General features: G+C 43.3%; 1 protein-coding gene across 1 annotated transcript; it reads right to left on the reverse strand.

Annotated features, from left to right (window-relative positions):
* Positions 1-3,058: 3,058 nt before the first annotated feature.
* Positions 3,059-23,550, reverse strand: LOC112560812 (xanthine dehydrogenase-like). Its single transcript, XM_025232878.1, is given in 35 exon segments — positions 3,059-3,624; positions 3,843-3,953; positions 4,386-4,482; positions 4,888-5,011; positions 5,350-5,493; positions 6,846-6,976; positions 7,254-7,382; positions 7,500-7,661; positions 7,887-8,000; positions 8,885-8,994; positions 9,317-9,397; positions 9,654-9,771; positions 10,099-10,177; positions 10,652-10,756; positions 11,067-11,176; positions 12,016-12,095; positions 12,338-12,487; positions 12,827-12,884; positions 13,062-13,169; positions 13,609-13,731; positions 14,220-14,238; positions 14,240-14,376; positions 14,739-14,800; positions 15,682-15,745; positions 16,055-16,162; positions 16,688-16,836; positions 17,212-17,317; positions 17,650-17,802; positions 18,214-18,287; positions 18,449-18,707; positions 18,987-19,143; positions 19,595-19,755; positions 20,498-20,678; positions 20,926-20,978; positions 23,452-23,550. Coding segments are annotated over 35 exon segments (3,984 nt in total). The 3' UTR covers positions 3,059-3,556.
* Between the last annotated feature and the right edge of the window lie 459 nt (positions 23,551-24,009).

Raw genomic sequence — 24,009 nt, forward strand, 5'->3', positions numbered from 1 at the left:
AGACACAATGGTAAGTGGATGATTTAAAAGGCTCAGTGGTAAGTGGCGGATTTAAAAGAAAGGAGTTGCACTGCTCAGCAGAGCTAACAAGCCAATAACCATACTTCATCGTTTTGGTGATAGGAGGAAGATAGCATACACTGACCAGACCAGAAGCAAAAAAGATTCTGGTAGGGATGTAAGTAATTAGATTCGTAGAAATAAGCCAAGTAAAACAGCACAACTAAGCTGGCTGCGATCACCAACGCGAAGCCAGCCCAGAAAACCGATGAGCAGAGTGACATCATAGCTGCCATACTTTAAAACAAACATAAAAAAAAAGAAACCTAAATAAAGTCTTGTGTATAAAGATTGGAGCATTCTAGCAAGCACAATACCATGTAAGGCTATGGACAAAAAGCATTTTGAACAAGACACATTTTCGAAATATGATATAAACGGATTTTTCGTGAAAGAAATGTAAGTTTATAATTAAAGCAGGGTGTAAAAACAGGGCCTGCCTGTGTGTTTGTACCCACACGTGCTTCCCTCTTCCTTCGACCAGCACCACAAGCTGGTTAACCATGAACTTGGGTCAACCTCACAGAGTCTATTGTTAACCACGTCAGTGGTTACTATTGATTCTGTTCCTAGTCTGCTCACAACAGTAGCTTAACAACGGGTTAATCGCTGTTTTTGTGCTCGCTCCTCATATAAATTTTGTCTGGCTACAGGACTTAGCTAGAATGAAGCGATCGGTCGGTGTGACTGTTAGCAAACCTATACGGTTATACCACACATCTCTTACTACCAGTGTAAAATCAACTTGTCGAACACCCTACAACTTAAAGATTGCCGTTCACTTTTAACAGTGGTTGTCTTCTGGATTTCCTTTGTCAACTGTCAAACACCAATGAACTCTTGAAAAATCTCAAGAGCAGCCAGGGAGAGAAAGACAATGTCAGTGCGACCAGTGATGACATACAGCGAGCTGGCCAAGGAATCGCTCAAGACTCACCCAGTGAAAATCAACCGCAGCCAGGATCATCTGCACGCCGCACGACACCGGCACCTTCAACTACTACGACAACAGAGGTCGATCTGCTCTGCGAACGATGAATGTCGCCGACGAATTCAAGTAAATCGCAAGAAATTCAGCAGACGTTATTAATAACAGCCCTGTCTGCAAATTTCTCTTTTCACTTGTCTGTCAAACGAAAAGGAATAATTGGGTAGCGAGATGATGTCTTTCTTAACGAGACCAAAAAAAATTGTTTATTTTACTTTGTACCTGTATGTGCGGGCGTGAGCAGCTATCGCCATTGCAAACTTTTGTGTCACCACAGGACTGACAAATAGATGTGAACTGAATTGATCGGCACATTAAAGAATGTGTGAACTGAACTGTGGTAAATATAATCTACACATAAATTGTGACTCTTGATGTCGAACACAAATAACATACTGATATACTGATCAATGACTCAATCCAGAATGATCGTGGATGAGGTCTGAAGCTGTGATCGACATCGAGAGAGATGTTTGGATTAGAATTCTTATATTGCTTGGTATATCGCTGTATAAATTTTATTAACTCCATTGTCTCTTTTATTTTAATTTTCTCTCTTTGTTTCTTACACCTCAGTTATTGATTGTGCAGATGCGAATGATTGTTAGTGTGTGTGTGTTGTAATGTTTCATAACAAATATTCCATTGCGCAACCGGTCCGTTACAACTAGCGAGCCTGACTTTTAGTATTAATTTAATCTTTTGGTTGAACCTTGTAATTTTTGTGCTTGAGAACTTGTGACACTTTGCGTTAGTGTTCTGAAAAATTGTTTGGTTCAGGTTGCTCGTCTGTTGGAGTTAGACGTCTGCATCAGTACGAACAATGTATGAACAAGGTATACACGTGTCACCTTTTAAATGATATTAAGCAACTACCAGCTGCGGTTGAATTTTCTCGACTTTTCGAGGACTGTCGAGACACTGCTCAATCTCAGAAATCCACCCCATCCCCTAAACACTCGGTTTACTCAAAGTAGAGCCGACAAACGGACAGGTACAGACGGTCGCTCACGGACCATCTCTTCGCTCGTGACAAGCGGCCCGGTGGCGCAACGGTTAGCGCTGTTAGCGCCTGTCACCAATACAGTGAAGGTTGGCTGCCCAGAGTTCATTTCTCGTCTCGGGCAGGCTGTTCTTTCTCTGCACGTGGCATCTGTTTACAGGGCTGGCTGCTTGCCGTAATATAGCCTCAGTTGCTGACACGGCGTTAAACACCAAATCCCCCCCTCTTCGCTCGTGACACACGTCAGAAAACATCTTAATGCTGTTTACAACAATGTAAAAAGTTCGCTTGACCAGCCCTTGCATCAACACTGCTACTGTGTACCCGTATTGGGACAGAGCAGTGCCCAATTATGTCCACCTAAGTGGTATAGCAGGGTACCCAAGTCAAAGCACTTGTAAAACTTTGTTAGAGAGTTTGGGCATTCAGCAGAACCCGCGGGGTTGTTGCATAGTATGTTCTCATGTCTGTTTGGTATGGGGTGACTGCCAGTTATTTACACTCGCGGTAAAGTGGAGTACCCTTCAAATATGTAAGACTCGAGTTGTAAGTCTCAGAAGGTGCAGAACCTATTGGGTTGCTGCCATGTGATAGTGTACTCAGATGCCTCGTTAATTATTCCCTTAGATTTTGATTTGCCAACATATTTTGCTGAACAGTTTGAGAAATGCGGGGCTCGAGTATGTTGTAACTGCTCGGATATCCTGGGGGCTACGCCGTGATCACCCGAGAAAGAATGAATAGTCGAGAATAACAGAAGAACGGGATAGAATGGAGGCAGCCACAGAAGGAGAATGAAAATACCGGTCTCGCAGCCATACAAAGGCAATACAGCTAAATTTACAAATGCTTTAATAAACATAACACTAATAATGAACAAAGTAACACTGTAAACAGTTTTACTGTTAAATGTTTAGACAACACTTTGTAATGCCGTCACTTTTGTAAATCAGCTGTTTGCATAAACATCACAAGATTATTTCTTTAAGAGGAAATATGGGCTACTTATCCATTTAACCAAACTGGGAAAAAGCACGAAAGAGCTAGGTGCAGTTGACACATCTTGTAGCAAGAAATATTAACATTTATAATAGTGAGCACAAGACGACAGCGCTAAGATGTCGCAGTCACAGCCGTTCTGGATTTTTTGTATGCGTGTCAATATTTTAATATCTACATTAATGTTGTGATAATTCAAAAATATAACAATCTTACTTTTCACTACTTTAATGTTTCCTGATTGTCTCTATTCTGTGTTCGTTCTCTCTCGCCTAGTAGCTTTTTTCGTACAATAGTTTGGTCTCTCGCTATATTTCTCTAGAATATTTGGCTATGGGTTTTAATAATAACATCTAGCTGAAAAAGTCCAAGTCACCATTGTCCAATAAGGAGTTCCGAGCCGAAAATCACTGGACAACACTGCGATGTAGCAGCAAAGTCACTTTCGTATGACAAGGTAGGCATTGTGCCTGATGTTGTCCTCGACAGAAGTTGTGACCGTCGTCCTACATTTTCATGTGGTCCACTTTTGTTCCGATTCCCTGCTGAATTTTCTCGACTGTCAGCGGAATATCTGGAAGAGAAACAGGCGTGGATCAGCGTCGTATTACCATCACTAATCATCTACAGCTGTCACCATCTTGTCTGGCACTCATCATGGCTACCTCTGTTACGGCTACTTTTATAATACTTCTCTTAACCAATCGTCACCAGTCATTTACTGCGGCAGTTCATGGTCACCGAAAATCACACCTACCGACTGGTATAAAGTACATAGAAAATCACACCTACCGACTGGTATAAAAGAGGAAGATCCAGTCAGGTCCTTCTGTGCATCCTCCATGCTTTGTTTCAAAGCTAAAAGCACTCCCACTCCCAGGGCCGTAGGAGGCTCTCCTGAAGCTGGCCGGCAAAACAGAAAACACTTACGGAATCACTTTTCACATATAACTTTTTTATACTCTTTTTTTTGTTTTGTTTTGTTTGGAAGAGGAAAGAGGCATATATAGAAGTCAAAGGAAGTAGCGACATCTGCAGTAAGACTTGACGAATGAGAAACAAGAATGGTGTGTGAAATAATGGCTCATTTTCAAACTCTTGCAGTCCTTTAAGTGGAGATATGGCAAAGGTTGTACAAGTAAAAACACATGCTAAGCAGAAACTTCAGCAAGCTGAGTTCGTGGAGCATACTGTAGGTTGTTTGAAATAAAATATCATATGGATTAGTAAGGGCTGGGCTCCAACCTGTTACTGCTGATGCTGCTGTGTACCTTATCACAATCAAGGCTCTCGCCAGTAAAGATTATCAAAGCTTTATGTGGCCACGTGACTCACCTTTAGAGCTGCGGACACCAACAGGGTTGGGGGCATCAGGCAGCATGTGGACCCTCCAGTCGATGGGAATGTCTTTTGATGTAGGCGGCTTGTACTCCTGCACATAGAGGTGTAAACCAAGTAAGTCGTAGAACCGAACACAGAAAACCTACCTATTACTGACCCAGTACCGAACACAGACAATACACTAATCAGTCACGAACACAAGCTGGCAAACACTGAAGCATGAGTAGATATAACATGGAAAGCACTGTAAAAAACAGCACAGTGTTACATCAGTAACAAGCCAACAATTTTTGTACTTTTCGGGGACTCCATCTGACAAGCTTCTTGAAAATCACATTTCCATTAACCTAAAGCCCTCTTAACATTCTATCTTGTCTTGTGAACTTAATGCAGTTTTCACCACATGATCTTGCTACGAGAGGCAGAGTGCATGGCCATTATATCTACAAGCATCACGCCACCTTGTTGAGAAAGGTAAATTGTGTCTATGACTCACCCACGTTCCATCATTCAGCACACGACCCGTGTTCGAGTCCAATACGATGTCCTCCAGGAGGCTAAAGCCCAGGCCCATGACAAAGCCGCCCTCGATCTGGCCGATGTCGATCATGGGGTTCAAGCTGCGCAGAAAAACACGTGTTTGAATAATCTCCGTTAGTACTAGTACTGATGCTCTCTGATGTCAGGTAGATGCACCAAACCATTCAGCAGGATGCTTCTCGACACAAGTGTTGCTGGAACGAGGACTTTTTAAAGTGTCAGTGCCAGGACTCGCCTTTTGCTACACAAATCATGATGATGGTGTAAGGACTCACCTCACGCCACACGACATGGTGCTTGTTTAAGTACCCAATTTCTGGTGCTGGTGAAATGACACCGCACGACAAGGCAATGGTGTAGTGACTTACATCTCACCACACAACTAGTCGACATGCATGGTGCAGGTGTAGTGACTCACCTCTCCCCGCAGTCAAACATGATGTCGACGCGTGAGATGGCGTACTCCCCGGTCAGCACGTCCAGCTCAGTCTGCATGACACCGGAGCAGTAGGTGTGGTAGTTGAAGTGGCCCGCTGCTTCCGGCAAGTCCGCATTGAAGGGCCTGCACACAACATGATCACATGGGAAGCTGACGTACGTGTTTGTTTGTTGTTTTTTTTTTTTTTTTATAAGAACAGGAACTGTCTGTATGTATTTAACTGTCTGTATGCGAGCAGGCGCGCAAGAATCTGCGAAAATCAGGTAAACTGTGCGATGTTCCTTAGGGTACAAAGTTGTGGTACACACTTCATGAGATAACTAGGACTAGAGCTGTAGTGTTGGTGTCGCACTTCTACATTGTACACGGGTAGGGCGAATGAGCAGTCAAACGGACCTGCAGATACTGAAAACGAGTAGCGGGTTGGTTTGTGGAACACCGCGGGTGTCGTTCTGTGGCGCCAGGCCGCCGAGAGAAAGAAATTCATAGACCCCGCTGCCCGTTATCTCCCCTGGGTATCGGTCAGCGGCTGGGATCTGCAGGTGAATACTGGTCAACGTTGACCGTTACGTATGCTTTAAGTCTACGTGTGTACCTGGCGCAGATACAACAATTTTGAGTTTTTTGCAGCCGGCTGTTAGTGAACACTGAAAATAAACATTGATAATGAACATTAGTAGTGAACAACAACCATGATCCAGTTCGTGGCGTCTCTTGTTCCTGTTGCATTACAGGTGGTACAAGTAGGGAAAAAGGGGAATTGCAATGAGCAGTGGGAACTGTCTTTGTGGGGTAGTTGTTTCGATGCATGTGTGAGGTCAACGACGATCGACGACGGATATGCTTCGCCAAGTTCATAAAGGAGCAAGAGACATTCGTGTGTAAAGTTAAGTGACGGATGAGTGTATGAACGACTCTACTGGGCAGTGTGTTAGCTGAGGGAATGCATTGACTCACATGCTGTCTGGATCAACAGATTGACGGAAACCTCGGGAAACAAGCCGTTTGGAATCATTTGATGTTTATTTGCAGTTACGTAACTATCGTAAAAGCTCTCTATTTTGTTGAGTTAGTTTTTTGGGGACGTGTGCTTGGGGCTCGGAGTTATTTGTAAGATCACTTAGTATAAGTGTATTGCGTACATGCACGTGTCGGAGACCTCCAGAGTGTAATCAGCCCGAGGCAGCGGCTTCATTACACCTCTGTCCTGTCCACGTGCCTGTTTCACAAGGTTTACGACATACAACTTTATATGATGCATCGGCACACCCACTTTATGCTGTGGTCCGTTGACTCCAGAAACAGAAGTCAAACATCCTTACATAAAGCTTCCAGATTACATTTTACAGATTATTTTACATATCAAGTAAAAACATATTATATCAGGTACATATATTATCAATCAGATAAGATCACACTAGACCAACATCTGGCTGGATCAATATCTTGCCTCACTATTGCTTATTGATACTAACGTCGCATGTGCAGAGAGGTCAACCTTGAACTTCTGAGCATTCAGGCACAAAGTTTTCCAGTCAGCATCAGGCATCTTGGCTCTAACTGGTTCCAGTCTCTCTCGAAGAATGTTACAACATCGGAGTGCCGCCTTGAATAAAAACAGCCGACATGCAGATACGTAAACAAACGCGACGATGTAAGAAAAGCACGTGATATTTGACAGTGTAACAGGGCTGCCTTGAAATCCCGTCTTCAAACAAAAGCTAGCAAACCACGATACACTTTGTAAGCCGCCATTCATTCGCATGCGCACAGAATCGGTTTCAGTTGACGTGTGCTCCAAATCGTGAACCTCCTTTTGTTTAACGTACGGAAATAAAATGTCAGAACATCAAGCTATCCACAACGATAATCTATCAACTCACATTTACTGCCCTCTCGCTAGTTGTGCTGCCTCCTGTCACAGCTCCGTTGGGTACATAGTGGGTCAAACATGGGCGAATCTTGATCATGTCCATAGGAATGCCAAGAGTATGTGCCACAACTTGAGCTACCTGAAAAACCGCCACGGAAAATTTTCGTCAGCCCCATTGTCTTGACATCAGTCTCTTCTCGTCTTAAGGGTCACAGAGCAACAGCAGCTTAAAAGAGTCCGGAAATAGAGGCCCTACCTTAGTGTACAGCCCTTGGCCCATGTCCACGCCGCTCTGCACTACGGTGACCGTGCCGTCCTGGGCGAAGACTGACACCGAGCAGGGAAAACCCGTGTCTGCAGTAATCATCCCGTACTTAGCAGCGCACATGGTGATCCCCTTCTTCTTCCAGAGGTTTCCCTGGCATAAAAATCCACCATGTTGTCACTTGACAATGAGCACCTTCTGTTATTGTCGAACATCGTGACATCGCTTTGCCAGCCTTACACAGGACGTGAAATTCTTGAAGAAAAAGACGTGAGGAGGATGAGGAGGATGAAAAAGTAAGTATTCAGCTGAAGAAGAATATAACGTCTAATACAGCAGTTCACAGTGAGAACGGAAGGTCAAGCCAGTGTAACTGACCCGGTTGAACTCCTCAACTTCAGCCATGCGCTGCTCCACTTGGGCCACTTGCTTCAGTCGCTGCCACACGTCTCGCATGGTACAGTAGGTAAGCACCATGCCGTTCAGGTCCGTCTGTACACAACACACACGTGTGCTGACACATATGTCTATATACATTAACAGTCATGTATGTACATCTGTAAGACAGACACGTGCGTGAGCCATACACTCACACACTGGCACGCGTACAATATACACACATTGACACATGTGCAATATACACACACTGGCACACATGCAACACACACTGACACAGGTACACACACGAATGAGAACATGAATACATAAGGCATTCACACCCTCAAGCATAGATGCACGAATAACTACCAAACAGAGTGTTCAGTTGCCATAAATTAAGATAGCAACCAATGTTCAGTTGCTATCAAGATGCCAAATTAATCTGAACCCAGCATTTTGTAAAGGTCATTGGCAACACAGTTTTAATCTGACTGCATTCAGCAGATACTGGCCCATATAAAAACTATTGACTACACGTCTGGACAAGAGATGTACCGGTAGTCCTCAGGTTACGACGGTCTCGAGTTACGTCGTTTCGTGGTTACGACGCTTTATGCGACGCTCATTCCGACTTACGAGATTTAGCACTTACAGTACAGTATTTCATTATTAAACGTACTGTACTGCACACCATTTTACTGTACTTATGTTTATTGATAATTATGTAGGGTACTGTGTTAGGATAGGTGTTTGGATAGGCTAAGTGTTTGCAGTACTGTACTGTTTTTTATGTGTTATGGTACAGTACTGTATGAACGTATGATCCGACTTACGTCGAAATTCGGTTTACGACGCCGCGTAAGAACGGATCAACGTCGTAAGTCGAGGACTACCGGTACTCAGGTCTCATGTTCAGTCTAACAGATTGTCTCTTGTCAAGAGCTAGGAGACACTAGCTTACCTGGTGTTTCGTCAAGAGCTAGGAGACAGTAGCTTACCTGGTGTCTCTCGTACAAATTGAGCTCCTTGACGAGGATGGGGTGTTGCTTCACCTCCTTGGCCACGTGCTCAAGGATGGTCTCTATGATGGCTGCAGCAGGAGTAGGGCCTGTTCATGCCCACAGAGATGAGAAGATAGGTTTAGCTGGCTACCATGCGAACAGCTCCACCCTCCCAACAACACACGTGACTACACTTCTGACATGTCAGGCGAACACACACCGCAAGTGATTATAGTGTTGGCTTGTTGATTGAAAATGTATTTTTGCTTCTTCTTTTCCTCACTCGCACCATACAGCCACACTAATACTCCAGGTTTGCCGCAAGTAGGGTACAAAATGCAATGAAACAAATCTGAGTGAAACGTTAATCCATTAGGTTACGTAGGTGAACATAAGTCAACAGGCCAGTTGGCACCATCATGAACCCACCTGGACCTCTGCAATAGGTAGTTGGCACTTTATTTGTCTTGGCCATGTATGGATTGATCTTCCAGTTGGGCACATAGAAACCTATGGCAGATACATAACTCAGTGAGCTGATTCGCTAGTTGTTCAATTCAGTTTTCCTGTAACTTTACAAAACATGTGGTCAGCAACATTTTTGTGATGACTATATAAAATAAACTTTTTTGTTTGTTTTTACTGGTAACCTGTACACGCATGAACACGTGAGTCAGATTAGCCTGCATGTACATGTGAATACGTGAATAAGCTCAGCAACACCACTGAGTGGAGTTGCTTTGTATACATTAGTCTGCTTCCTTGCCTTGGTCGAGTTGGTGCTGGAGTTCGTACAGCCCATAGACAATTCCACTGGTCGCTCCTCCATCAATGTAAATGTCGGCCACGATGGCATTCAGTTTGCCATTCTCAGAGAAGCCCGCCTTTTAGGCAAGTCAAAAAAGAAAATGATGAAAAAATGAATCAAAAGGTCTGGCAAACACGGGGAAATATATACTGCTGGAATAAATTTCCTGACAGCAAGCGTAATATAAATGATTAAAATGATTTAAAATCATAAGCCGGTTAAAGTATCACGGGAATAAGCTGCCTTTAATACTTATTATTTTAATATTACGATTTTTGTTATATTTTTGGCTTGCACCACTTGAACACACTCTCCTAACAGCGAAATATTCATCAAGGACATTATTAATTTAAGACAACAGATATCCATAGCATGCCATGGAGCCGACAAATACAAGTCTAACCTTATATCGAGTCAAGACTGGAAAGCGCATTCCTGTATACTGCATGTTGGCGGACAAGCTGAGCGAGGTCCTCACAGGCCTGCACATTACACAGACAGGACCTGGTCATGACATGCATAGGCACTGCTGGCAAGGAGGGGTCAGATTGATTAGTTCTATCCACCAAGGAGTGGAAAGTGGCCGAGACCTTGTCTGGAAAACTTTATTCCCACCCCTCCCGTCCTCTTCTTCCCCACGCACACTGTGGATGGCAACTGCTACATCAGGGGCGTTAGAAGCAGAGAGAAAGGCAAAGGTCGTCCCTAACCTTTTCAGGTCAGTTTTCCCCATCTCTTCTCCCTCGCTGCATTATCCTCCCCAACCTTTAGGTACCCATTCCAACAGTTAGGTAGACTGGTCGAAGATTGCTGCGCTACATGATATCGATCCAGTGCACCTTTCGGTTAGGACGCCAGCACTCTAAGCACTCGGCTACCCGTTTACCCGGGAGAGTTGGGCTTGCTCTAAAGGGAGTGAACCACTTGAGGTCAACTTCATGTGGTCAGGTCCTCACCTTCCTGTTGCATATGCGGCGATGGCTGCAGCGTTGGCCAGGTGATTGCTCTGGGCAAACTTGCCGCCGAAGCCTCCGCCCAGGCGCAAGGAATGAACATTGATGCTGAGAAAAAGAATATCGTGGTATTTAGAACCTAAACTGTGCCGGACATTATTTTGCCCGCTTGTTCCTCTAAGAAACGTAAGGTATTGTAACGAATAGAATGAAATATTGAGAACACAACATTGCATTAGTCTGCATAAATAACGCGTTCCGCTTGGGTTTAACTCGCATTTTAAGGGCATGTAAAAAGATAATTTTCTGAGTTTGGCTACAGTCGTCATAGCCTGTGGATGGGTGTTGGCCATGTGATTATGTGATAAGAAAATGAAGCAGACAGGCAAGACTGAGAGTGTAGATCAAATGATCTCACTAATTGATTGGCTTGTTGAGGACGCCAGACATGCAGCACTGCAGAATGTCGGGCGCCTGTGACGTGGCGTACACCTCCATGGCGTCCTCAGACGGCACGCACAGCGCAGCCTGCAACAGCGACGACACAAAACACCTGCTTTACCTTCAGTCAGGACAAACAGGAAGCACAACTGAGAGTGTTCGGCATTCAGTTGACTGGTCCATTTCATGCATGTATATAAGGTGACCAGACGTCCCGCATTAGGCGGGACAGTCCCGCTTTTGACCTCGTGTCCCGCCTGAATATCGGGCGGGACGCCCAATGTCCCGCTTTCTGGCTTTCTGGCAAGTCCATCAAATGTCCCGGTTGTCTTTAAAAATCTGAATACCGTACAACCCCCCCCCCACTTTTTTCGGCGTTCTTTGTCGGTGACGACACCATCATCGGCACCTGTCCCGCTTTCGCTCCCGAAACGTCTGGTCACCTTAATGTATAGCAAAACGTTTTTAAAGCAACGAACCACTAAAGCTGAACTTCCCTGGTCACCCAGGTGTCACTTGTCAGTGAAATAAACAGGGGCCGCTACCTTTGTTCATTTTTAGGTGTGGGAGGCGAAACTATCTAAGTAAACAGGTACAGAATCTCTCTCTCTCACACACACACACATACACTTAAAGACCGAGAGAAAAAATACAGAGGGTAAAGATGTTTCGAGTTATTGAAATTTAAAGTCTACTGGGCAGTGAAGATTTCGACAGTGATTTCAGAGGATATGCTCTGTGTGTGTGTGTGAAAACCAGTGAGAAGGCCTGCGGCGTCTTCCTTCTCACTCCCTCTGCCCTTTTATGTGGTCCGGACGCGCTAAGCACTGACAGCCTGTCAGTCGAAATGGCATCACCGAGGTAATGTCGGGTATCGTTATTATTTTTCTATAAAACTACGTCGTATATCAAAAGCGTTGTCTTACAAGGGTTTCCATGTAGAAATGATACTGTGTTCCCATTTTAATTTCCCCACTCAGCGTCTTTGCTGACTTCTGGAGTTCATCTGAAAAGAAAACATTGCACCGTAAAACATTAGGGTATACAACATTTTAAAAGTTAACTGGCATTGGTACTAACATCGTTTCAACGGCGTAAATAAATCCATTTACTAAACTTAAAATTTTCTTTTTCAATCCAAAGTGAGCAAAGGCAAAAGTGAGCGAGTGAATGAAATTAGCACACTTTTTGCAGACTGACTTGAAAAAAAACGTTAGGCATGCTGAAAATATTTGCTGCTGTACTAACCATCAGGGTTACCCACGACATGCGGCTGGACAAAGGTGGAGTGGAAGCTGTTGGCGTCAATGGCCTCCTGTATGGTCAGGATAGGTTTCTGGATATCGGAGTACTTGACAATCACCTTCTTGGCCGCCTCATCGGCCACAAGTTGGTTATCTGCGGACAGCGCACGTGATGTCTGTCACAAACTACTTTCATACACCATCTCTTCTCTGATCGTCATCTAGCAAGCACGCAAATTCGAAAATTATCGGGTTAGCAGTTTGGCAACGTACGTGTTTGACCACTGTAAATTATTGCATCTGGTCACTCAGCATGCTTCGCTGTAGATTTTCTGTTGTCTCCTTGCGCCACCTTGGCTATCCGTTCTCTCACGTTGGACGTTGAGTGACTTGCAATCTACATCGAGGACTATCGCTATGACTAGCAGTTTTAAAGAACGAACACTTCTGTTTCGCCTACAATTAGGTGGTGCTGAATACTTCCATTATTTACCTGCAAGAATCATGCCCACCGCCTGGCCTGCATACTCCACTTTCTTCGTGACGAAAATCTGTGAAAAATAATGTTAGGACTTGTTACTATTCCCCTCATTAGTAACTCATTCTGTGGATGCATTCAGCTAGCAATAACTAGCAACAACAATGTATTTTTATCTGCTGAGACTACAAATAGCGCCACGTGGTCTTTCGCTGTTAATATTAATACAATAAATGTTATGAGTGCGCACCTCCTCCACTGGGAAAACGAACGCCCCCTTATAGGCGGCGAAGGCATTGTTGCTGCCTCCTTCTGGAATGTCGCGCGCTGTGATAAAATGGCGGACACCTGGCACAGCCTGGCAGAAGAAACAACAAACATTACACGCCGGACAGAGCAGCTTGTTGCAAGTTTTCCTTTCCTGCCAAACACGAATGATCACTCTACACATCTCTGAAATTCTTCTCTGTACTTTCGGTTTTTCATTCTTATGCTATCCCCGTTTGTATGCAAGCAGCCATTGACTGCCTAGAGGGGTATAGCCCACTGACAGCCACCTGACTGCACTGCGGTGTGTATAGGTGTGTGTTTGTAATCCTCAGTCACCCATCTGACTGCAGTGTGGTGTTTATCAGACATCGATGCGTGCGTTTCCTCCAGTGAGTCGAGAGAGCGACAAGTCACTAAGCGTGCTAGTATTTAAAACATTTATAAAAAGAGACAAAAGCAAATATAATGCACAACAAAACAAAATTAGAGAATGAATTTTCGATGGGTCAGTGTCGACGAAATCTGACCAGAGCAGCCGAAGGATCCACGGACTGGAGAGTGCAGTTAGAGACAGTGGTCAGCACCAAGGCGCCACACAGTTCGTGCTTGTATGTTGGCAAGTCGTTGACGAACTCCGCTTGTCCAGATGCCTGTTGGGAACAAGCCATGAAACAAAAGAGAAGAGACTGAAGTTGGAACAATCATCTCCAACCAACTATACTAACAAAAGAAAAAAATTATTGTCAGCATTTACCGTGTTAGCGATTGAAAAAGAACGAAGTCTGCTGGCAGCAGTTTTTAAAGAAAACAGAAATTGAAAGAAACGTGGTCGGTGGTAACAAACACGAACTAGTGATAGCAGTTAAGAGTATTAAATACATTTCACATGGTCAAACGGGATCGAGTGTTATGAAAACGAAATTAGATTAACTGCCTCTTAAGCTTCTGAAAATGATTATGTAATGTAGAAAAAACGACAAAATAAATGATAATATCTTTAACAAAAATGTTTCTATGTTGTAAAATGAACAGAGCAGAAGCTTGTAGCACAAAGTAACGTTAAACATTTAGATAAACGAGGATTGGTTCCGAAAGCTAGTGAAGTTTATTGAAAATAAGAAGAGTTAAAACATTTAACCTGCAGCAAGGCAGTCTTTTTTAGGCAAGGCTTGCTTCAGCGGAAACTCTTCCTTCTTCTCCTCATACGTCTGCAGTCCAGACGACAGAGGGCGCTGTATGTTTGGAGCGCCAGAGGCAAGTCTGGGATCGGCATTTCCGGTGAACTCCAGAAGTGTCTAATTTCAAAATTAAGATTTTCTTAATTAGCGTTTAGTTGATTACCGTGTCGGCATATAACTGACAATGTCAAATTTATCAAATAAAAATTGGAGATTTTTCGCAGACCTGTAAGGAGGACCCAGACACGACTTATACCATCAACCGTTTCCATGAAAAGTACGAACATAAGCCTACTACCGTCGTCGCTATCACTGACTGATGACAATGTAATCAGCACATGTGTGATGGGTAGTTGAAATCAACTGTACACTGATGATAATGTGTGTGAAGAGTAGTTGATATAAACTGTAATGTCGCATTGAGTGACAGTCACGTGAATACCTTGTACAGCAGATTGACAGCAAGGTCAGTTCTGTACTGCACGGAGGACAGCACAGGTCAGGCGTGGGGCGATCTCCGATTTCATGAGCGCCAGGGCATCTGAGAACAATCACAAAAAGAACACACGTGACAGGACACCTGAGTAAAATGATCAAAAGAAAGAATGGTTGGCAGTTGGTACTTAAGGCCTTTCAGCGCAAGAAGTCAATCACGGGGAAAAGTGTTCGCACTATCAAAATCAGTTAAAAGTGGAATAGATGATATTCGGCGGAGGGAGGTGAAGGCACTTGTCGGCAGACCTGACGAGAGGAAGGAGGCAGGGGGGATGCTGAGCCCGGGTCCGCAGCCCAGCCTTGCTCAATCGAATTTTAAGCATATTATTATATACTGAGAAAATAATTTACGATTACAATTACAAGGGGCTAAGAGAGCCCTGATGGCTCTCAGTGGCCCTGCTTGTCGGACAGATAAAAGCAATTATCAAGAAATGACCACTAGGGTATAAGAATGACCACTAAAGTCTCCAGCACTGTCTGTGCTCCTCGCCTCCCCTCCTCGAGTCGAATCATACTTTCCACCGTAGGCTAAAAGTTCGGCCTTTAAACAGTAAATCATTTTTAAAAGCCCAACAATATATATAAAAAAATAGGAACAAGAAACGAGCAAACGAAAGTAAAACTGCAAGAATTAAAAAAGTGATGAATAACAGGGGCATGGGTAGATAACATTCTAGCATATTTCTTTTGTGTCAGCTTGACGACAGTGGCGGTGTCTCAGGGCTAAAAGACCCTCCCAGTTCCTGGAGGCAACAAAGAGAGGGACCACAAGTAGTCAAGATCAGCTCAAGCGCCGTTTTTCTGCCAGACACTTCAGTTGGAACTCGGGTCCACTGAAAGTCGCCTGTATATCTTTTAGAAGGAAACAAATGTAAGTGATAACTAGCCACTCTCAAAATAGAAAAACAAAGAAAGAACACTCACCTCTCACAATCTCATCTTTGAGGGTCTTACCCCGGAGGAACTCTTCAGTCTTTTCAGCGTGGATCTTCCAAACAAAGCACATACACTGTTACTGCCAGTGCAGGAAGATGCTTACACAATGTGTCAACATGCTTTTCAGTTATCTTTGAGTCTTTACGTATTTCAATGCTTTTTTTCATCGTGGTTCCAGCAACTTTGAAGTGAACGTTTTGCATAAGTGCAACGGAGCTGTATCACAGGTTTTAGAATATTTTAACACTTGGTGCTTTTAGCTATTTCATCTTCTGGTGATTTTTGTTCAATTAACTGATTTCTATTTTGCCTTTGCATGTAATGGTAAAGAAAGATGCTCTGTCAGATTGCAGCAACTCACAAACTTGTTGTTCACCCCGCCGATGACGATGGCCGGTCTGCCCAGCACCTGCTTTCCCTCCTGACTGATCTTGAAACGGAAGCCGGCGTTGATGTAAGCATGAGCATTCTGGTAAGAACAATGTAAAAAATTACTCGGTGCATTGAAAACCGCTATGGGGTTCAAAAGTACAGGGGCATAAGATTTATGAATTAAAAAAATGAATTTATTCTATAAATTTATGTGGAACTGAGCACCTTACCACACAATTTATTTCTACTGCATGGTTATTCTGCAAACAGCTAGGAAATTAGACACAACAGCTGAATGGCTTCGTCAACGTATGATTAAAATATAAAACCAAAAAATACTGACTGTTCTCAGTGTCTTGTTCTCTTAAGTGCTTTTAGCGCAGACAAGTACAGCTTTAGAGAATTACATGTTGTTGAATTGCTATATTACAGAATGTAATAAAAGAGTGTGTAATATAGTATGCAAGAATTAAATTCAGGTGAGATTTCATACTCTTTTATTACGTGCTGTAATATTACAAATAAAAAGTAATTCTGCACACTATATTACACACTCTTACATTACATGATGTAATGTTACAAACCAGACATTTGCGATAGGCCCTACTATTTCTAAACTTACCTGTGACCGCGGAGTAATTTTGAAAGAGCGGAAGTGGTCAAGAGGCTCGAAGGCTGGTATTTCCAGCGCTGTCAACACCTTTCCTTTCATGTTTACCTTCATCACAAAATCCTGCACTGTGTATGCTTTCAGCGACTCGTCCTTGGTGTCTGTCAAATCAGTCGTTCAAAAGATGTTATTTTGATTTATTTTACAGAAGTTGTACAGTGCACGACTCGACTAAGCAAGCAACTATGTAGAACACGATGTGTCAGCAAGGTAGCCCTCGTGTCAGATGGTGTTGAGGAACATATTATAAATGGGAGATGGGGGGAGTGGAATTGGGGAACAAAAAAACAAATTAGAGTACTATGCTCTGTTCTTCGTGATTGTTACTCGTCTTGTGGACAGGCTTGGGTGTCAATAGGTGGATGGGGTCTGGATGTACATGCGTGGCTCCCAGTGCAATCAGGAAAGTCAAATATTGTTCCTCACTCAATCGCTTTACGATAGACTAACCGCCAGGAAGGAAAAGCAACTCTTACCAAACACCTCAACCTTGCCTCCTGCAGCCTCCATCATGGTGAACACGTCAGAGGGAAAGTCGGGGTGCGCATGTTTAATCATCAGGTTACCCGCCACACTGGCTGCCTGGGTACACATGCAGGTTAAAGAGTGATTTTATCGTCTTCGTGGAGATGTCGAACATTGTTAATGTGAAATATACACACTGACAATACAGAAATTAGTTTTAAAAAAATAGAGAAGAAAATAAACGATCAAAAGAGGAAATGAAAAGAGTGAATGTGCCTGACATCTAGTGACAGCTGACATCACCTACACAAAAGAAGTGATAGGCTGCAGCAAAGAGTAAATAGAAAAAGAAACCTAACACTCTGTTCATGATCTTTACTTATAATAAAGTAGAAAAACTATTGAACAATTTAGCAGAACTTGCACGGGGAAAATATTTGTGCACTGACATTCCTCATGAGGACGTTGCCAACCAGATTAAGATGTCGGACCAGATGACCAAAGTACTGGAAGCCTGGCTGTGTGTCCTTCAGTGATGTCAAGTGCTGGATCAGACTGGTCAAAGATGTATTTGCGCCAAACTTGGCCGAGGTCTCCGTCACCTAAGCATAATAGTCTGGATGTGAAATAAGACAAACCTCGGCTTATCGCACAAACACCGTCTGAAGCAGATACAGACAATCAACAGGAGCTATGCGGCCAGGAAACATAAAATTGTCTCTGTATGTAGGGAAGTGCAAAGGGTACCATGGGCAAGGCACAGTCTGCTCACACGCGTGTTGCCATAAGCCATACTTTTTTTTAAAATTGAATCAATATTCTTACTCTTAATCATTCAGCGACTTTCAATTACAATTACTTACGACCAGTCATGCGAGTCTTCGTAAGATAACTGTGTAGTGCATACAAATCGACAGCCCTAACCTCCACTGGGTGAATAGGAATGAGAAGAAGAAGAAGCATACAAATGGAACTAAATACTTTGAAACTAAAAAGAAAAGTGTCAGACTCACTGTGATATCATACAATTCCTTCACACCTCTTAGATCAACGTAGACTTCAAATGGTCCTTCGTCTTTGAAGATTCCTGAGATAAACACATAACCGTTTTTTATTAATCAGCTTTCTAGTCTGCAAAGGTTGCGATTAAAAGATAATTGAAGAGAAGACTGTGGAATCGATTCACTATCTTTTCTTTTAAATACAAGCTAGTTCTTTCGTTCTGTTCTTTTCCTTTCTCAGATTTACCTGCAGACGTGTTTCCAAAGAGCATGCGCACTTGGTCGTCCACACACTTGCGCAAAATGGTGCTCAGTTCTTGCAGGCTATTGGGGCGGAACCAGTGTACCCCTCCATACCGCAGGTGCAGGCCGGTCGGGTGAGCGCTGCTGCCGTTAGAGGCGCCATTTTTGGCGGCACCGTTTTTGGCGGCGCCGTTTAACGAACCGTTGGATGAGTGGTCTTTGCAAGGCTGACCTGTTTGTGGGCACAATTTTTTATTCAGATCCTGCAACACGATTCGTAAAACGAGCAATTTAACAACTCTCGCAGCAACAGCAGCATAAGGTTTTCGATATGCATATATAGCTGCCATAAGTATAACTGCTATGCATGTAACTGCCATATGGGCTAAGTGCGTGCATTTTCTCGTGTTCGCCAGGTCGCTTGTGTGTAGAACCGATTAAAGTCATACTTGGCTGGTACACTTTAAAAGCTTGTGAAGTGCTGCTACACAATAACTTTTCAAAGGATTTTGTGTTAGCGAAGGCAGTCGTTTGCCTCTCACCTCGATGTCAATAAGACCTCCACCAGCAATGCTAGTATCTTTGGCGAAGGACTTCATAGAGTCGAGGATGGAGCGATAACCGGTACAGCGACAGATGTTGCCATCAAAGTTGTTCTCTACTTCCTGTTCCGTGGGCTGGCTGCTAGAGTGCAGCAGCCTGTGAGTGTTCAAATGACTGGACTGAGAATATGTTGCTATTTAAACTCCTGGGTATTAAAATTTAACCCCCAAATGGTGTATTCATAAAGCGAAATTAATCGTTATCCAGAGGCAAAAGGTGAGCACCAATGGAGCAAAAAAAAAAAAAAAAAGACCTAATTTCTGTAGTTATCTAGATTATCTAGAGTCTAGACCCCCGCGGATATTGCTATTTGTCACTTTACCCTTAGGAACCTTTGACCCTGCTGTATAACTACGGTTGGCTTGACAACGTAATGTCTAGGTTAGAACACGCTGTCAATAATGTGAACTGTTTCTGTTTCTCGCAAGCAGAAATGCCAATCACGTAAACAAACTGCACTCTGGGCTGGGTACATAGGGTAGCACAACTATAGATGGGAGATCTCAAAGGGTGGTGTGTACCGAAGGCAGTTTTATAGGTCACTTACCCATACATGGTCATGACCATTCCCGGAGTGCAGTACCCACACTGGGTGCCGTTGAAGTCGGCGATACGTTTTTGAATCGGGTGGAAACCTTCCTTGTCGTTTCCGATACCTTCAATAGTCGTGACCTGCCAGCCGTCCACACTCAGCAAGGGACACAGACACTGGGCAAGAGAGCTTTATGACATGTTTATGACCGCAACAACTGCTACTTGCATATCACGAACAGGACTCACAAATAACAACAAGCATATAAACGTTTAAACCCCGATTACATGTAATAAGTCACTGCATGACTGCTGATGTAACCAGGTGTTATAGGTTTTACTGGCTCTTTTTTTTGTTGTTGTTCAGTCAGCTCGTTACCCTATGTACACACGGAGCACTGAATGCTTTTACTGTCCCTTCTACACACACACACCACTGAGTTCTTTTACCGTACTGCACACACAGCATTGTTTTTTTTTTTTTTTTTTTGTGCTGTCCAGCTCACACTGCACACTGTGCACAGTCATTCAGTTGATACCGTGTGTGTGGTGAGGTTAATGTTAAACAAGACCATTATTTGTTTATGTGGCCTGGGTTACAAACTACCATTATGTTCTTAACTGTTATGGATTAATTTATAATATCATATTTTACTGTCACGTTCTCAAAGACTGAGATCGCAATTACACATCAAAACTGGAACTTTCAACTAATGATAAAAATAGTAAGGGACCATAAATAATGATAACAATAAATACTAGTAGTAGTAATAACAGCAACAACAGCAAGAAAAGCTGCACGAGTCCAGTTAGCTCCTATAAATTATAGTCACTCAGTGAAGCAGCCCAATAGACCAGACAGAAAATCAGTCCAAAAAGAGCAGACAGAGAAGTAATCCAGTAGACCAAAGAGGCTCACAGAGTTGATGGAGACCGTCGACAAGTTTGACCCGAGGGGGTTGGGTATGGTAACAGTCACGGCGCAGCAGCCACAGCCAGACTCGCGACACATGACCTTGGTGCCCGACAGACCTGCCGCCTCGCGGATGTACTCGTTGAGGCTGGACCTCGCTGTCCAGCGCTCCCCATCCCCAGCGACACTGTTGGGAGGGAGAATACATGCCATGTGACAATTCACGGAAATAAAATGGACTGTCACAAAGAAGATGCGGACACACCTGAAGTATTAAATCGCCTTCGGGGATTAAAGTATCATTGGTGTCTGCACTGAAGCGAATGTATTTTATTATTATTATTTCATGCCCATTGGGTAAATTGGGCACGTTTTTATGACAGCTTCAACATACAGTAAAATTATTTGCCTTTTCCTCGACTTCTAAAACTCACCTGTGTGGTGCTGGCCATTCAGGTAAAAAGTAACGTTGCTGTCGTGACCGTATCTGAAATCAAATGGAGACCGTCATGAAGGAAGGAAGAAAGGAAGGAAGGAAGGAACGAACGAACGAAGGAAGGAACGAAGGAAGGGTTCAATGTGCGAGAAGACTGCAGGTAAATGTCGCTAGAGAAAGCTGGAGCACGACACTGACAGCAGTGACTCAGCTTTTCTGAAATGTTTACTCAAGTTTTGCAAGTCGAAGGATCAATGCAAACATTTGAAAACACGCTCCTCTTCAGTGCTCAGATATTTTGCGTTCACTCGATGTGCAAAAGGAAATCATTTATATCGTTGAGGGTAAATGAACAGTGGATTTCCCCAATACACCCTAATTAATCCTGTATAATTGTCCTCTACTTTAGAGCCCAGTAACTTCTTCGCTATGCTTCTTTTGTCAGTGCAGTTCAGGCGACAGAATAAACACAACTTTGGAAGCTGCGAGAAATGTTAGATATCTTCTCTCCTCAAAGAACACTGGTTCCGGGCCTGCATTGTGTTCAAGATCTTTACAATAGAATCAGCTCAATTCTCAATGATTCATTAGAAAAATGTTGCGTTTCAAGTATATCATAGGACTGTGATAGTTCTAGGATTTAACATTCAGTAGAAGGATATATCATTGAAAATAGTTAAAGTACACTAGCGTACGGTGAAATAGTGAGAACCTAGTGAACCATCCCCTTCTAAGACATATGTGGCTAAAATATACACTATGAGATTATGAGATTATATCCTACTGTAAAAGTAGTCTCTCTACTTCAGCCTATACAGTGTACTTAAAACTTGTACATCGCCATCTTCATGGAGTACCACGTCTAGAAAAAAAACTAGTCTAGTGGGAGCAACACTCTCGTATAACTGATTATCAGCCATCACCATTCATACCCCACTCCCCTGAAAGTTGCTTGGAGATCATTCGCTTGTCACCGACTTAGTTCTTCCCTTAGTTTGTCGCAAGATTTCACAAGATGTCGCAAGTGCGGCTGGAACATTGATGTAACTCATGACAAGCGTGCTGTCTCAGTGTGTAACTCATGACACGCGTGCTGACTCAGTGAATAAAAGAACCCTGGTGGAAAGAGGGGAGGAGTGTGTGCAGTGTCGTCTGTTTGAAGAACACTTCAGTCGTAGTGCTGTCCCCATTAAGGAAAGATGTATCATTGTGATATGAGAAAATATCTTTGCACCTTAAAGCAATTCTGTCCACGCTTGTTATCCATCTCTCTTTTTTCTGCCTGAGGGTTTGACTGTCATGACACAACTGTTCGAAGGATGGTATAAAAATAGCAAATGTGCGGTGTTTTTGTCAGCTTATTTATTTATACGAGAATAGAAATCTTAACAGATTATAAATGAAAATGAAGAAATCTGGATGCATTGTCAGAAATCATTTTCCCCATATTTTAAAGTTTATAAAAGTACTGGGAAAAAATGGATTAGCATTTTGCTACACCCTTCTCTGTGACTGCATGTTTTGGGGACTTTTCGTGCAGAGGAATGTCATTTGACCGGTATGCTATTTGAGTATAAATTATTTTCATTCACACCTTCAATGTACTTAACGTCAGTTGTGTTTCAGTTTCGAATGGCCTGCTTCTGACTTTTAGTGCCAGAGGGCAAGGTCAGTGCGTGCAGACGACAGCGTTTGTTGGCGAGCTCGCTGCCGGCATTGCTGCAGCGCGCACATGCAAATCAAGTATTGGAAACCAAGGACAGAAAACTAGGATCGGGTGTAGAACGAACCTAATTTAACAAAAAATAATCGCCGCTACCAAAAAAAGATCGTACCAATAGTTAAAAACTCCTATTTTCGTATTTCCATATTTTTTTTTCACATAAAATACTGTATTACTGAAAACTCGTGTGGGGAGCACCTCGGTCAAACATGCGCAGGAATGTGGAGGACAATTTTAAAGAAGCGAGCGCACGAACTAAATAATTCCAGCATGCATATAAGCAAAGACACACGTGCATGAAAACACACACACCTACATGCAAACTGTCATAAGATAAAACTAAACAACGTGTATAAACTCTATAAACGCTTCTAAGTAAGAAAGTAGGGAAAGAACATATTCGAGCAATCGCGATAGAGCAACAAGGCAAGGGTTCAGTGAAACCCGCACAACATTCGCCAACTCATCATCGACGCTCAAGCTTGTGAAAACAAAGTATGATAAATGCAGTTACCCCGGTGCGCCCAGTGCTCCTGCCACAGGCATGTTGGTGCAACCTTCAGCTGACTGCTGCTTAGACACGTACCACCTCACATACGATGTGTCCCGCGAGAAAGCAGGCAACACCCTCACACACACGAGGCTGCACACACACACACTGCAGCGAGTCTTCCAATCACAAATAGCGCTGTGTGCGCGAGGTGCTGGATACCCCACTGCTATACCCGCCTGCGCGCTCTCTCTCTCACCTCTTTCTAAAAATGTTAAATGAACAAAACATGAAAAAATTTTCAGAAATACCACGTAATAGCGCAACAAACTATAGTTCCCCCAGTCCTTACTTATTTGTCTATTGGACTTGTCAATAGACCTTGTGATAGAGTGTTCCAAAGAACCCATGTCCGTAACTAGTATAAGGTCATGCCGACTAGTCTAAGGTCACCTTAGCCGAACTAGCCTGCTTTTTACAAAGGTGACTGCACACTGCAGCCGGACTATCGCTTAGTCACTGCTCCTAAAAGCCCTATATAACGCCAATCAGTCCGTTTATCTTGATTGTTCCAGGGACTAGGAGGACATTTTCCGTGTAGAACCTCCCATTGCAGTCCTAAGCTTTTACACTCGATCATCGAGTGCTCTATCTCACGCTTCCATCTACTTACACTTTTTGCACTCCTTGGACGTTGGAGTTCACAAAAGACCCTGCTTTTTCCTAAAGTGTGTTTGCTTTGATGTACCGTTCAGCTCCGTGTCGGTTGGCTTCACACTTTCATCATGCATGTTTGTTCGGTGTTTCACAACTGCTTTTGTTCGCTATATTTTACCGATGAAACTGTACAATTTTCGTTTACGACGAGG

Source organism: Pomacea canaliculata, linkage group LG1, assembly GCF_003073045.1.
Source record: "Pomacea canaliculata isolate SZHN2017 linkage group LG1, ASM307304v1, whole genome shotgun sequence".
NCBI lineage: Eukaryota > Metazoa > Mollusca > Gastropoda > Architaenioglossa > Ampullariidae > Pomacea > Pomacea canaliculata.